This window comes from Rhineura floridana, chromosome 1 (assembly GCF_030035675.1).
Source record: "Rhineura floridana isolate rRhiFlo1 chromosome 1, rRhiFlo1.hap2, whole genome shotgun sequence".
In the NCBI taxonomy this organism is placed as follows: Eukaryota; Metazoa; Chordata; class Lepidosauria; order Squamata; family Rhineuridae; genus Rhineura; species Rhineura floridana.
In genome coordinates, this window is record NC_084480.1 from 45,416,700 (window position 1) to 45,431,600 (window position 14,901).

Below are 14,901 nucleotides of genomic sequence, written 5' to 3' on the forward strand. Positions count from 1 at the left end.
AGTTGACTTCCGATTTGTCGCAGATCAGCTATAAGTATATAATATATATCAAACCTGTCCCTTAATATATACATACAGGATCACTTTTCTCCATAGGCTATCTTAGTTAATCGTCAAATCCCAATATCATCATTTTATTTTGATCTTTCAACAAAAAGTCTAAGAAAGGCTTCCATTCCTTAAGAAATGTGTCTGTCGATTTTTCTCTAAGTAAACATGTCAATTTATCCATCTCTACTAAGTAGAAGTCTTTTTGAAAGACTAATCGTTGGGTGGGGGATGGGTCACAGCACACAAGAACCATGTTAGGCTGTTCCTCCTCAGCTGCAAACCCCTCCCCCCGCACACAAAAGGACCCCACATCACAATTTTGCTTGGAAAAAAAAACCCTTTTATTGACTCCAAGAGAAGACTTTTTTCAGGCCTAACTACAGGGGTGGGGGTGGGGATGGGGGCAGGGGCAAGGGGAGGAGAGAGCTGCAGGCTGGACAAGGAGGCCCTAGGGGCTACATCTAGGCCAGCAGTTCAAGACCTTCTTTAAAAAGTAAGGAACAAATACATTTGGAGGTTGATGTGGAAAGTGATAGGGCTGCAGTATTTCACGTAAGTTAAAATCTTATCGTAATTCTTCCTCTACCTTGTTAAGATTGTCAGGGATGCATTGTAAGGTGAAAAACTCTTACACTGATGTAATGGAGAGAAGAAGTTCATTGGGCAGGAATCCCTCTGTATATTAACTCCTGTCTTCATAGAAAAATTCTCACATTGATGTAAGGGAGAGAGGAAATTCATTTGGCAAGGTCCTTTGCATATACTAACTGTAGCCTTCACTGAAAAACAATCTATATTTCTGTAGCTGGTAAAGACATTCTGCTCCAGAACATCATGAGGGAATTACCAAGAAGTTTTTTTCAGTAGCCTGCAGTCTCAGAGTAACCCTAGATATCATATCATGTGTCAGTGGTGGTTGCTGTAGTAAAGCCAAATTAGACATTACTAATATGTACCATATCTGTTGAAGTGGTTTCATTTCCCCACCTCCAAAAAACCCCAAAAGGAGACCACCCAAAAACTACCTAAATGGAGGTGGGGGAAGCTTAAAACAGCCCCATGGGAACAGTGCATGCTTAGTGGGCACAGAGTGCTGAGAGATTGTTGCAAGGAAAAATGGAATGGAATGGAGTGGCTGGAGCCATGAACTGAAATGATCCACACTGCAACATTTTGTTATAGGGTCCCATTTGTATTCTTCTATTACCCTTTCATTGATTTTTTTTAAAGGCAGGTTTGACAACATATTTTCACCCTGGAATAAATCTGAAGAAAGTCCATCACTACAGCATCAAGCTTTACGAAAAATTAGAAGAGGAGACTGGACAGGTGCATATCTTTAAATATATTGATTAAAGATCCATAGTCTTGTGAAATATGGTATACTATACAAAGCTAGAATGTTTTGCATGATAGGAGGCATTGCCAAACTTTAGACATTACATCTGTACACATTAGCTTGGTTTGGATGATGGTTTGAGACTTCATAAACCATGGTGATCCTCACTTATTTTCTTGGTTTCCTAACCAATAATAAGCCAGAGTTGCCCAGTTCAGACATGATGGGAACTCTGACTTACTACAAGCCAAAATCTTCACGCCGAAGACAATGCATGATGGGAGGAGGGGTGAACTGAGGGAGGAGGATTTGGTTCCAAGCATAATTTATAAAGCTTTGAGTGATCGTTCAAGCAGGGCAAATAAGAGAATACCCTGTATCACCCATTATTTCAAGTGTATCTTGTTTCCCTAAACAGTCTTGGGATATTAAAGAACTGCCTCCATTCAGGCTTTCACCTATATCGGACCATATACACCTCTCTCTCCCTTTTTTAAGCAACCTCTGCAGAAAAGTCTCTTACATGTGAATTTATTTTAAACCTATTTTGATGCATCACACATTGTTTAATAATTAATTCACAAGTATTTATAATTTGCATATATAAGGTTGTTGAAATCCCTGAGGCAGAACAAAAGAGTAAATGGAACTAGCAAGCTTAGTGGCAAAGTTCACTGCTGCAGTTGCCATATTTTGTGAAGCGAAATGAAAGGCCAAATGAGCTTTGGCATCATCAGGAAAGCTCTGATAATATCAATATGTGGTGCCTTGAATGGAAGTCAAAGCTTTGGTTCCTCTTTTTTGAGGGGCAACAAAAAATGAAGAACACTGTCATCCATCTGCTTTTATAGAATTAGATTTTCTAACAAGGAAAGCACAATGCCCTCTCCAATTTTTTTATTTAAAAATGTGTAGGACTAAATATTGTTCTTTTAAAATACAAAGAATTTTTAGATATAAAGATTTTTTAAATCAAACGTTTTCTTTGAACATCATGAGCTGATCCTGATACATTTGACTCTATTTGATTTCCATTTATATCTTTTGTAAGCACAGGTATGCAGGGTTTTCAGACTCCTACAGGGCGGCAGACATTTTGGAAGGACACCTTGGTATAGTGAACTGTTGTGTTTCTATGATAATTATTATTATTATTATTATTTATTAAATTTATATACCGCCCGACTAGCAATAGCTCTCTGGGCGGTGAACATAAAATAGCATAAAAATACAATGAATAACAAAATAATACTAAAATACAATCAACAATCCAATACAATAAACATTTTAATAACAATTTGCCCTCTTACTCATCGTCATGAAGTTGGACCACTACCTCAGAATGTGAAGGGAAGACGTCTACCTTATTCAGAGCTTGGAAGTAACTAGTTACAAGTAACGAATTACTTGTAATTCATTACTTTTTGAGTAACGAATGGGCAATTCCTTTACATTTTGTTCCTAATAGAATTAGGAGTAATTTTATTACTTTTGTGGAGTAATTGTAACGTTTCCAGAATTACTTTTGGGCATTACTTGGGGGGGGGAGCAGGGGAAGTTTTCTGCTCCTCTGATTTGTGGATGAAAATCATGTTCCTCAAACTGGGCTTATGTGCAGTGTCGCTCTTTCCTCGTGCTCTGTGGATGGGCAGGAAGCGACGAGGGAGGAGGCGGAGAGTGAGACGGGGTGGAGTGGAGAAAACAATTATTTAAAAAAATGGATAGTGGTGGTGAAGAATGGAGTGGAGGGGGAAAGGATCTGGAGGTCAAGAACATGGATAAAGGAGGATAAGGAGGCAGCAGCAGAATGGAGTTAAAGAACTGTGGAGATGAAAGATGACAATGTGTGTGTGTGTGTGTGTGTGTGTGTGTGTGTGTGAGAGAGAGAGAGAGAGAGAGAGAGAGAGAGAGAGAGAGAGAGAGAGAGAATACTGTGTTTGCACTTGGCACACAAAGTGGCCTCCACCACCCTCTTTGGCTACTGTGCTGCATTTGCAGTATTTTAACCTTTTTGCATCTCAGGGGAAAATGTTTGCTTGAGTGAGTGTCCCTTAGTTGGTGGCAGGGCAGGGTCCGGGAGGTGGTTAAGTGAGAGAGATTATGCTCTGTCTGAGTGGGGGGGAGTTTGCACTTGGTTTGACGTGCAAAGATCTGAGTAGTGGCCTCAGCCTCCCTGCCTACCACCCTTACCAGCGGAGAGACCACCATTGCTATCTTATGAATAAAAATAATTATTCTACTACCTCTGTATGTGTGTGTTTATTTTTAATGTTGTTTTAGGCTACTTAGATGTGCAGCAGCCAAGGCCAGCACCTTGTAGGCGGTTTTTTTTAAAAGTAACAGAAATGTAATTGTAGTGATTACTTTGAAGGGAAAGTAAAGTAATCAGTTACTTTCAGAGCAATTGCAATTGTAACGGTAATTACTACTTTTTGGGGCCATGTAACTGTAACTGTAATTTATTACTTTTTAAAAGTAATCTTCCAAGCTTTGACCTTATTTTGTTTTTCTTGTAATGCTCAGTATTATTGTTTGCTACTTTGGAAAATACTAATAAACCTTTTTTCTAAAAAAAAGTATTTGAACATCAAGTTATAAGGGCCTGTACTAGTACCTTGAGGCTTCTTTTTTTTCTATCCATGAAAAGACTATTGGTCACACTATAATATACTGACTTTCAGCAGAAGTGACGGTGCAGAATAGAAACATATTATTGAATCAAAAATTGTTTCAGTTTTTGCAGAATAAGGTAGAAGTTTGATTGATTTATTTTTTCATTTATGAATCCCTTTCTATGAAGCATCTTGAAGCAATTTTACAATACAATACATACATAAAACAATTGTATTTATAAAAAACAGTTAAACAATTGCATATATCAAAGCAATTAAAACAATTACATATATAAAACTGTTTCAAATCCAATACAACCACAGACTGGGATAAAAATCTCCATTTAGAATTTTTTGTTGTTGAAAGAGGCAAAGTATTGCTCAAGATGGAATACTATACTTATTGAACTGTAAAGTGTGCAAAGAAAGCTTTGGGGCAATGTTGGATACTGTTTTGTTACATCTCAAATCACCCTTCTATAGTCTAAAATTTATTTATAGCAACCTAGTATTTATTCTATGGTGTGTTCTGAAGGTACACTATGTCATGGTTATTATTTAGGGCTTTATTGGACTACTCATAAGTATTCTATGTTTGGAACTTGATAGTCTTTTTCCCCCCTGTTGCTATTAGGCTGTGGGGTTTCATCAGCCAGGAAGTATTAGAATTGCTTCAACCCCAACGAGAGTAGATGAATTTAAATACCAAATGACTCGAGCTGGTTGGCATCCTGCAGAACAATATCTTATCAAACCAGAGGAAGTACAAGAATTATTTCCTTTATTAAACATGGAAAAGGTAAAAAAATCCAATTATTTTATTTGTAAATGGCGTGAAATGTATTTTACGTGCAAAGTAACATGACTATGATTAAATATCTCTCCAATATTTGAAGATTGTTTTATAGTAAATAACTCTATTAAATCTGCAGTGTTCTCGTTGGGAGCTTTGGCTGCAGTGAAAAGAACATGCAGAAAGAAAGAATCATGCAGGCTTGGGGCCAGCCTTGCATGAAGCAATCTGAAACAGTTGCTTCAGGAAGCAGATTTTACAGGGGATGCCTGTATCCAGTGTCCAGCTCAGTGTGTCATTTAAAGAGTGAACTTCGGTCTGGGAGAGAGGTCACTCTGATGGGAGCTACAGGTGCAGAAATGTTCCTGGCATTCTGTAGGCTGTGCTGGGTGCAGAAACAGAATCAAGGCTCATATATTAGTATTTATTGCGGACGACTCAGTAGCTGACAATACTGTAATGGTCAATGGTTGTTTGTGTTCTGTTCGAAATCATCTTTATCAATGATGCAAAAATGAAACAGACAGCTTGGGAATGTTGGAATAGAAGGATACAGGTGGATAATTCTTTTTAACCTGCATTAATTGTTTGGCCTCTTGCTTATTGGTTTTCACAAATCCTTGGTAATGCATAAGGTTTTGACCAGAAACAACCAAAGGACATTATGAAGTGCTACGCTGACGGTTGTGGCAATGACTGTGTGTTGTAGTAGCTCTCAGCAGTTTCAGATATAGAATGCTAGATTAGGTACTGGTCTAATCCAGCGGCCTTTCTCATGGTGTGTTCCTATTACAATTAAATAGGAATTGTTTCTTTTCTTTTTGGCTTTCTTGGTAATTTCTCATGTGCACAGCAACCTTGCATGGCCTTATTTGACAGTTCAGTTTCATTCAAACAGTGTTAAGGGTTTTGCCATCTGATTCTCTGTGTTGGATTATCGCTTTATTATTATTATTATTATTATTTATACCCCGCCCTTTTTCCAAACTGGAACTCAAGGCAGCTTCCAGATAAAAATAAGTACATATCATTAAGAACCTATAAAAATATAAAACATATAAACATATAAAATCAGCATTAAAACAGGATTAAACTATTAAGGTGTTAAAACCAATTAGATATACACTTAAAATACTGCAACCCAGTTTAGGAGCATACGAGTAAAACAATAACATACAGCATCCTCTTCAGTCACTACCCTTAAAACCTTCAGTTCCAAAGGCCTGCCAGAAGAAAAAAGTCTTTAGCTGTCGGCGGAAGGACTGCACAGAGGAGGCCATTCTTGCCTCCCTAGAGAGGGAGTTCCAGAGCCTAGGGGCAGCCATCGAAAAGGCCCTATCTCGTGTCCCCACCAGTCGCACTTGTGAAGGTGTTGGGATCGTGAATTTGCCTTCATCCTTAGAGAAATACCTGGGACTTTTAAAAGCAGTGTAAATTGCTCAGGATATTCAGGTGTTGTGTCTCCATGGGAGCTTATAGCTAGAAGATACAAGACCACTCTGCAATATTCCAGTAAGGAAAAATGTATTGAAGAAGTGGGTGAGGAGTATTCTTCCTTCTTCCACGAGCTGGGAATGATGTAATCTAGGTCTGTGTTTGTGTCTGTCTGTGAAAGGAAACAAAGGGGACAGTTTTTAGAGTGAGGGCAGAGAACTGGTTTTGGAGCTCTGCAAGTTCTGGAAAGTGCCTTTGTGGGGGAGTTGCCTCTCTCTGAAGATCTGATATGAGACAATGGATGTGGCTATCTGTGTAAGCTGTGCCTCAAACACTGCTGGACCTGTATCTTTGTAAATAAATGCAAATATTACAAAACACTAAGGTCAGCTATGACCTTCCAAAGGAAACAAAACCTCGTAAGTGCTATGCCCCTGGAACTTCTCACTGTTTGGGAAAGTTGGGGCAAGCATGACATTCGTTTTCTTTTTTGCAGTGAACAAGGAAAGGGACGTACAAAGGCATTAAATAAATTAGTTGTAATTTCTGTTCTGTTGAAGTTAATAGCAAAACAGTAATTAGTTGCGTTTGCACATCATGGCAAGCTATATACCATAGGTTACCATGCATAATCTGATCACACCTGCTTCATTCTTCCCACTTATACTGAGGAGAAACAAACTATGAACCCTGGCTTAGTGTTACATCTGAATTAGGAATCGGGTTTGTTTCCCTCCAAACATGATAAACCAACATTTGTTCTTGGCTTCCCAGTTGTGGTTTATTTGAGTGAAACAAACCATGATCCTTGGTTTAGATGTAATGCCAAGCCAAGAATCATTATTTTTTCCCTCCCCACTAAAAGCAGGGATATGTTAATTGTCTCATACATGGAAAGATATGGTTTTATGACTTACTTGTGACATATGGACACAGCTATTGGTTTTAATGAAGCATTATTGCAGTCCTTGATTAAGAGTAGAAACACACCCACTATTCTGCCAGTTCCAGTGTGCCTCTATCTCTCTCTTTAAAAAATCGGGGCACACAAGTCAATCCCTGCCCATTTTTCCTGTAAAACCTGGTGGGAGCAGCCTGAGTTTTTTTTAATGCAGCTTCAAAGAGATTTCACAACTGATTGGCAGATCAACCCATTCCCCCCACAGGTGTGGCTAATGGAAACACTTTGATTTGGCAACTAGCGTGTTTGCAGTCTAACACTGAAGTAACTTGAATTTCCATGGAATATTTGTTCTTTTCAGTTTATTTCTGAAATCCTTAGCTATTTTGTTCTTTTTTATAGCCAAATTCAGAATTTCCTATTCCTTAAACTTATACACAATTGTCCAGTTCCCTGCTCAGGGAAATCCTACTATTGAGATATCCCCCATTTCTAACCTGTTGGCTAATTTTTGTTTTTACAAAACTAATGCAATTTCATTTTGTTTGACCTATTTAGGTCTTAGCTGGTCTGTACAACCCTGGAGATGGTCATATTGACCCTTACTCTCTCACTATGGCTTTGGCTGCAGGGGCCAAGAAATATGGTGCTCAGTTAAATTATCCAGTCCAAGTAACTAATCTAAAATCTAGAGAAGATGGAACATGGGAAGTTGAAACTCCACATGGAATAATTCAAGCAAACAGAGTTGTGAATACAGCTGGTAAGAAATGAAATATATTTTCTTGTTGGAAATTTCACAAAAATATCCCAACTATGCCAGATGCGGTAGCTCACACTACATACAGATTGAGCACAAATGCTCTAATAAGTTCTGTGCTGAAAGTAAATGATTTATGCTTTGCATTAGCTATTGGATGTCCTCATGAAAGGTGATTTGGCATGAAGCAGTGAAGGTTTTTCATAATTGTAATAGTGAATGTTTTTCATAATGGTAATAGTTTGTAGAATAAGGTAAGTGTTTATGTTATTAGTATTCTGACTTTTAAAAACAACAGTACATAAGTCAGTGAATCTTACTTCCAATGTATATTAGTTTAGGACCAGGATATGAGAACAGAGCTCCTACCTTTGACTTTGAAAGCAGAGGAAATAAATTGTACTACTTGCAATTCAAGTCCTAAATGGCCATGGAATGTGGAAACACCTACTCGGCATTATATTACAAGTTTTACATTGGGTGTGTGTATTTGCATGTTTCTTGGATATACCTTTTTCCTTAGTTAAGGTACATTCAGCTCCTAAATTTTATGCAGTAGTTCATTTAGCAAATACCTTATTTTTATGTGGGTAAAGTAGTATTTTATAAAGTAATGCATAATAACAGTGCAATAAACTTATGCACAGAATGTGAGAGTTTTTCAGGTCTCCGGTTCAGGCTTCCATGTATTTGTGGAAATTTCCTTTTCCTTTCTCCCTCAGAATTGCTGCTGCTCACCTGGACAAAGCAGTAGCCTGATTTAATTTTATACATTTTCTTACATATTTTGTAATTTAGCAGTGTTTTAATCTTGTATTGTGAGGTTGTGACATCTCTTCAGACTTTTTCATTTCTTTTTAACTTATTAAACCAAAGATATACTTGTTTAGTTTCAATGTTCAGCCAAAGGGAACATTTAGAACTGGTACTGATTGACGTCCTAGGTCAGGGTAGGTAAACAACTATGATGAGAGTATGTTCCTAACACTCTTAACAGCCAATCTTCTTTATTCCCTTCATATCCACCTCGTAAAAAAAAATTACTGCGAGTTTTCATTCCAGTTCTGTTGCTAAGTTCATATTGTTAACTCAAAATGCAGCTTACCTTGTCCCCTCCTTTTCCGGTTGCTCAGTTCAGATAGTACATTTCCCATTTTCCAAAGTATAGTCTGGAGATCAGAGCTGAACTGAATTGCCTTGTCCTGTACTGCTGGCTTGCATGCTCACCACTTGACCACCTTTCACACATATAAATCCCCTCCTCCACCTCCTGGTTTCCCCCGCTGTAATTTGCTGTAATGTTTGACTCAGCAAACTATGGTTTATGCTAACTTCCAAATAGTTTGCAAACCCATTTCAGACCATGGTTTCAAATCATGGTTTAGAGGCAAGGCACTTGTCGTTGTTTGCCAATTTGGACATTATAGCAAACTATTAGTAGAGAAAACTAGGAAATGGAGGACACCACGTATCTATGTGTTGAGCCTCAGCTCTCCCAGGAGGATCAGGGAGGGGAGTCAGTCGAGCCCCAGCTTCCCCAGATAGAGCTGAGAGAGGAATCAGAAGTGGATGAGGTTTTTGGGTGCAGTTGACAGTCTGCCAGTTCCCACGGACAGTCCTCCCGCCAAACCAGACCTCACTCCACCTACAGGTGCCCCAACACAGCTGTTGGGGGATGACCTTGCGCATGCGCCTACTCCACCACCCCCCAGGACTCCCCACCTGGCACTTCAAATGCTTCCCTGCCTCCTGAAGCCAAGCCGGCACCTATTGAGCCTGTACTGTCAGATGAGCTGGCGGAGGCTTGCCCCCCCTTGCAAGACGCCGCAAGAAGCGGGTCGTCCAGAAGGTGGAACTTTGGAGGAGTCAGAGATTACGAGCGAAGACCTTCCCCCACCTTAAGGTGGCGCCCCCCTGATTGGGGTGCTGAGTCAACTTTCTTCACACACTGCAGAGTATGCCTAGGTAGCTTAGTTAGGAACAGTAGTGAGTTAGCATAGTTAAGTCTATGAAGTGCACTGCTTTTGAAGTAACCGTTACTCTAATAAAACAAGAATTAATTCCAGTCTCGCCTCCGTCTTGTGTCTTGTACTCTGGGCAGGATACTAAGATGAGAGCCCTTGTCATGTTCCCAACCTTCAAACCATTGTTTGGAAATTAGAAAATAAAACATCTTCTGAATTGAGACCATGTGATGTCTGCTGTCTTTGGGTTTAGGTTCATTTTCAGTTATCAGGAGAGTATATATGCCAAATCTCTTGCACAAATCCTGTCTAGATCCCACAGACACTTCTTATTTGCGACTTGCTTAAGGGGTTGGTGCAGGGATTGGAAGTACAAAATTGTGTTTATATTCTGTGACTGTTCCAGGGATTGTGGCTTATTAACTACTGATTACCCATTTCTTGCTTGGGCAAATTCCAGAGAGGGTCCTAGTTTAATATTAATTCTAAAGTGGGACAGAGACGTCTGACTCATCACCAGCTTCTTCTCTATTCCTCTCCCATGTTTCTCTTTGGCCTTTTTGCTCAGTATATACTTCATGGCCAAGATTAGGCTGGCTGTTATCAGTGGCAGGCATTTGTTCAGCAGAAGCCATCTGAGGCCAGCCTCAGCTGCAAACAACTGTATTGATGGTGAAACTGGAGAAATAGGAGCATTAAAAGAAATGGATGGAAGCAAAAAGCTGAACTTAGGAGCATTATGGGCAACTCCTTAAGAAGCAAGCTGTAGTGATACTTTGTACAACACTGCCTGTAGAAACCCTGTTCTATTGGTGGTTAGTTTGAGCAGTTGTGATTCCACAGGAAAAAGGTTAGTAAAATAAGTTGGAGCAATGCAAACAACCAAAGCTATGGCATCCATAGAGGAGGCCTCATTTGGCTTCTCTGCACACAGAAATAAATTTTGTCACCACAGGCAACCTCAGCTATCCTGCAGCGACATTCCCATCAAATATGGGTATTCTTGTCCTGTTAGGAAAACATGATGATCATTGCCATAAAGAAGAGTCCCCCAATAGGTTGTCTCTTCTTATGTCAAAGACAACATTACGAACAGTTTCACACTATTGAAGCATCTTCTTGTTTAAGTAATATTGTGCTTCTATTATTAACACTCTTCTTGTGGGGTTCCTAAATAGTTACACAACACAAAACATGACGTTATTCCCATGTGGGGAAGTTGCATCTTGATATAGACGCAGTTTTGTTCCTCTCCTGCACCAGCTGGCTGGAATTTAGCACAGGTGGATTGGAGGAGGGCAGGGATCAGAAAGCAGAAATGTGGGATGAGCAGGAAGGGCCACTTCCATATTATAAGCAGCAGAAGACACCAAGGAGGGGAGAGAAGAGAAGGAATTACACAGTGGAGAGAGATTGTGAAGGGGAAATCTAGTGGCAAAAGCACCAGACTTGAAGGAAGATGCTAGTAATTGTTAGATGGTTTGCAGGAGAGAGAGACTGTCCTCAACCCTCCCCCATGTTGAGATGGGACTCTGAGAAGTGGTTCCACGCTCTGTCTTCTGATGTAAGAGGTGGCTGAGAACATAACTGAGTCTTGTGGAGAGTCCCATATGTACACAGCAATTGCTCTCATTAACAAAAGAGAAGGGCCGTGCTCCTTGGTTGTGGTAGGCCATCCACCTTGCATGCAGAAAGTCCCAGGTGCTCCCAGCATCTTCAGATAGGACTAGGAGAGACTCCTGTCTGAAACTCTGAAGAGCTGCTGCCAGTCAGTGTAAACAATACTGAGCTAGATGGACCAGTGGGTCTGACTCAATATAAGACAGTTTCTTGTGTTCCTAAAATGTGCAGTGTGGCTGTGTCAGTGGAATTCACCCTCCCCTCAGATTAGTCCTAGTTCTCACTGATAATGGGTTACTGTTTGGATGGGCACAGCATTTTCTTGAACTTTTTTCATCACCAAACATGTAGGCTTATATTGGCATCAGCAGCAGTCCCAGCATTAGAAAGTTACAGCTAGAATCACAAGCCCAAGCATGCCATGAGCCTAGGAACAGTCTCTGTCCTGTTCAATATGTGGTGCCTCCAGTTTCCAAGAACTGTTCTAATATTTGTATTTCTGTACATTTTTTTGTTTCTAGGTTTCTGGGCTTGTGAAATAGGCAAAATGGTTGGATTGCACCATCCACTCATACCAGTTCATCACCAATATGTTGTTACTGCAACTATTCCTGAAGTGAAAGCCCTTAAAAAGGAATTACCTGTGCTTCGTGACTTGGAAGGTTCATATTATCTGAGACAGGAAAGGGATGGGCTTTTATTTGGCCCATATGAAAGCCCAGAAAAAATGAAACTACAGGAATCCTGGGTAGCACATGGAGTCCCACCAGGTAATTTTGCTTGGGGAAAAAACCGCTCAGGCTTTAGGTGCAATTATATTACTGTCATGATCCCAGACTAAGACTCCTCAGAGGCAAAGTTATCCAGCACCTGCAGCCTCGAAGAGGGCATGGATCCACTCCCTGGCCTGTCCCATGTGGGTCCATGGACACCAGAGCCTTCAGAAGGACTTATCTGTGCCACTGAACTCTGATGGCTGGTCCATAGACTCCTGGAGGGGGAAATCAAGAGACCCCTGAGAAGAGATTCCGCACAAGTAGAAACCTCATTTTCAACAGCTGCAGCAGAAAGCACCAACCCTTTAACTGGCTAAGAAGCATCACTCTGTGGGTGAGGCCTCTAGTCAGTGACTACCTAGCCCTGTTATAAAACTCAATCAGTTGCTCCAGGACTTTGTTGAGACAAACTGGATGTTTGTCTTCAGCTGTAGGAGCACTCACACGTTTGATTCCTTCCAAGTAGGAGTGCCTTTCTCACTAAGAACTTCTGATCTTCCCTTGTTTAAGCCATCATGCTTCCTTGGTGGAGGGCATCACTGTGAATCCCAATTATAGGATAATAGTCCAGTATTATTAATTAGTGCTATCCTTTGGATTGATCACAGTGTCCCCTACACTAGTACTGTTTGTGTCATTGTGATGATTATGGCAGCTAGATATGGACCAAGCGCTTTATACCCATGCTGTGAAGAAAGGTTGGGTGTCAGTGGTGAGGTGAGGGAGGCCTTGGCTGCAAATTGCCTGTCTCCATATGGGACTTTTGTCACAAATAACAATGAGATTCATGGCCATATCTGTGTCCCTACTAGATGAAGAAAGTAGCATATTTTGCATGCGCAAAATTAGAGGTCTGATGAACTCCACTTAGGTATGTCTTTGCATCAACACAATAAACAGAATTATATTAAATACACGCCAAACATTTGTCGCATTGTTTTATGTGATGGCAGGTAGAAGTTACTTTATTTTTAGCTGCAATATATGGCTAAAAAGATAAAGGTGTCCCCGCACTTATAGTGCGAGTCGTTTCCTACTCTTAGGGTGACGTCTTGCGATGTTTGCTAGGCAGACCGTATATATGGGGTGCGATTGCCAGTTCCTTCCCCGGCCTTTCTTTACCCCCCAGCTTATGCCGGGTACTCATTTTACCGACCACGGATGGATGGAAGGCTGAGTGGACCTCGACCCCTTTTACTGGAGATTTGACTTCCTCCTTCTGTTGGAATCGAACTCCGGCCATGAGCAGAGCTTCAGCTGCGTTACCGCCGCTTACCACTCTGCGCCACGGAGGGTCTACAATATATGGCTAGGTGTATTTTATTTTTGCAACATACAGCTAAATGTCTAGGTTTCAATGATGTAAGTTATCAGGTTGAACTCTTAATGGCCAACTGCTTGTAAGAATTAAAAGGAATTTGTTGGCAGAGCCCTTTAGTGATTGGAATCTGTGAGCATCTGTTACATATGTATGTTTCACATGCATATCCATAAATGCAAAGAGCCTTTCTGGCCTCATTAATTTGTTCTCAGATTTCCTGTATAAGCCAATTCTTTTCACTTTGTGCTCTTCAAGAGGGCAAATGGCGATCTTCAGCAATAATAGCAACAACAACAATGTTGTTGTTGTTGTTATTTGTCCTTCATTCAAAGGTCCCAGGGTGGGTTACAACTATTTTAAAATTCAGTCTTAATTTTTAAAAAAACAGCTTAAAATCACAAAATAGGGTGGGTGCTAAAAATATGCATCTCAGGTGTCAAAGGCCAGGGTAAAGAGGTGCATGCAACTCCTACCCTGCAACATTTGAGTGTACAGAAAAAAGAAATACCTTGTTTTGCTATCTGTGTAACTAAACAGCTTTTAGAATTTGAACTTAACAAATACATAATTCCAACATTGTTTCTAGGCTTTGGGAAGGAGCTTTTTGAGTCTGATTTGGACCGAATAATGGATCATGTTGAGGCTGCTATGGAAATGGTCCCAATCCTGAAACAAGCAGACATTATCAATGTAGTTGCAGGTCCCATAACATATTCTCCAGATATTTTGCCTATGGTGGGACCACATCAGGGTGTTCAAAATTACTGGGTGGCTATTGGTTTTGGGTGAGTAAATTGATCTATTATTACAAGAAACCTTATTAAAGTTAGGTTGATACTTATGTGTCTGTCTTCACTGTAGAAGATGTAGGACAAACAACTGTGCCAGATCTGTCTTTTTCACAAAGGGAGTCTGAAATACTGATGCAAATATTTGTGAAAACAGATGTCGAATTGGCAAATTAAGCAGTAAGAAATCACTGGGTCCAGATGGCATCCACCTGAGAGTTCTTAAAGAACTCAAATGTAAACTTGCTGATCTTCTAGCAAAATCTCTTGTCCCAAAGACTGGACTTTGTAAGACAAATTTTTAAAAAGAGATTTGGAGGTGAGAGTTGGCTCCAAGAAATTGCAGACCTGTTAGTTAGCATAACTAACTGTTACTAAGCATAAGAACAAGTCTGGCTGAAGAAGAATCAGCATGACTTCTGCAAAGGTAAGTCCTGTCTCACTAACACTTTAGAATGTAGGATTGTGAATTCCTTGGGATCCTGAATACAAAACAAAAGCAGAAGTATTGTAGAGAACACTAGAAAAGAAGGCAGAGGAAG

The 14,901-nt window shown here is 40.2% G+C and overlaps 1 protein-coding gene across 1 annotated transcript in view; it reads left to right on the forward strand.

Annotated features, from left to right (window-relative positions):
• Positions 1-14,901, forward strand: part of DMGDH (dimethylglycine dehydrogenase) — a 61,682-nt gene that overhangs the window by 5,823 nt on the left and 40,958 nt on the right. The window contains exons 3-7 of the mRNA XM_061619911.1: positions 1,282-1,380; positions 4,637-4,801; positions 7,689-7,893; positions 11,996-12,244; positions 14,158-14,356. Of these exons, the coding sequence (XP_061475895.1) occupies positions 1,282-1,380; positions 4,637-4,801; positions 7,689-7,893; positions 11,996-12,244; positions 14,158-14,356 (917 nt within the window). The remainder of the gene's footprint in view (positions 1-1,281; positions 1,381-4,636; positions 4,802-7,688; positions 7,894-11,995; positions 12,245-14,157; positions 14,357-14,901) is intronic.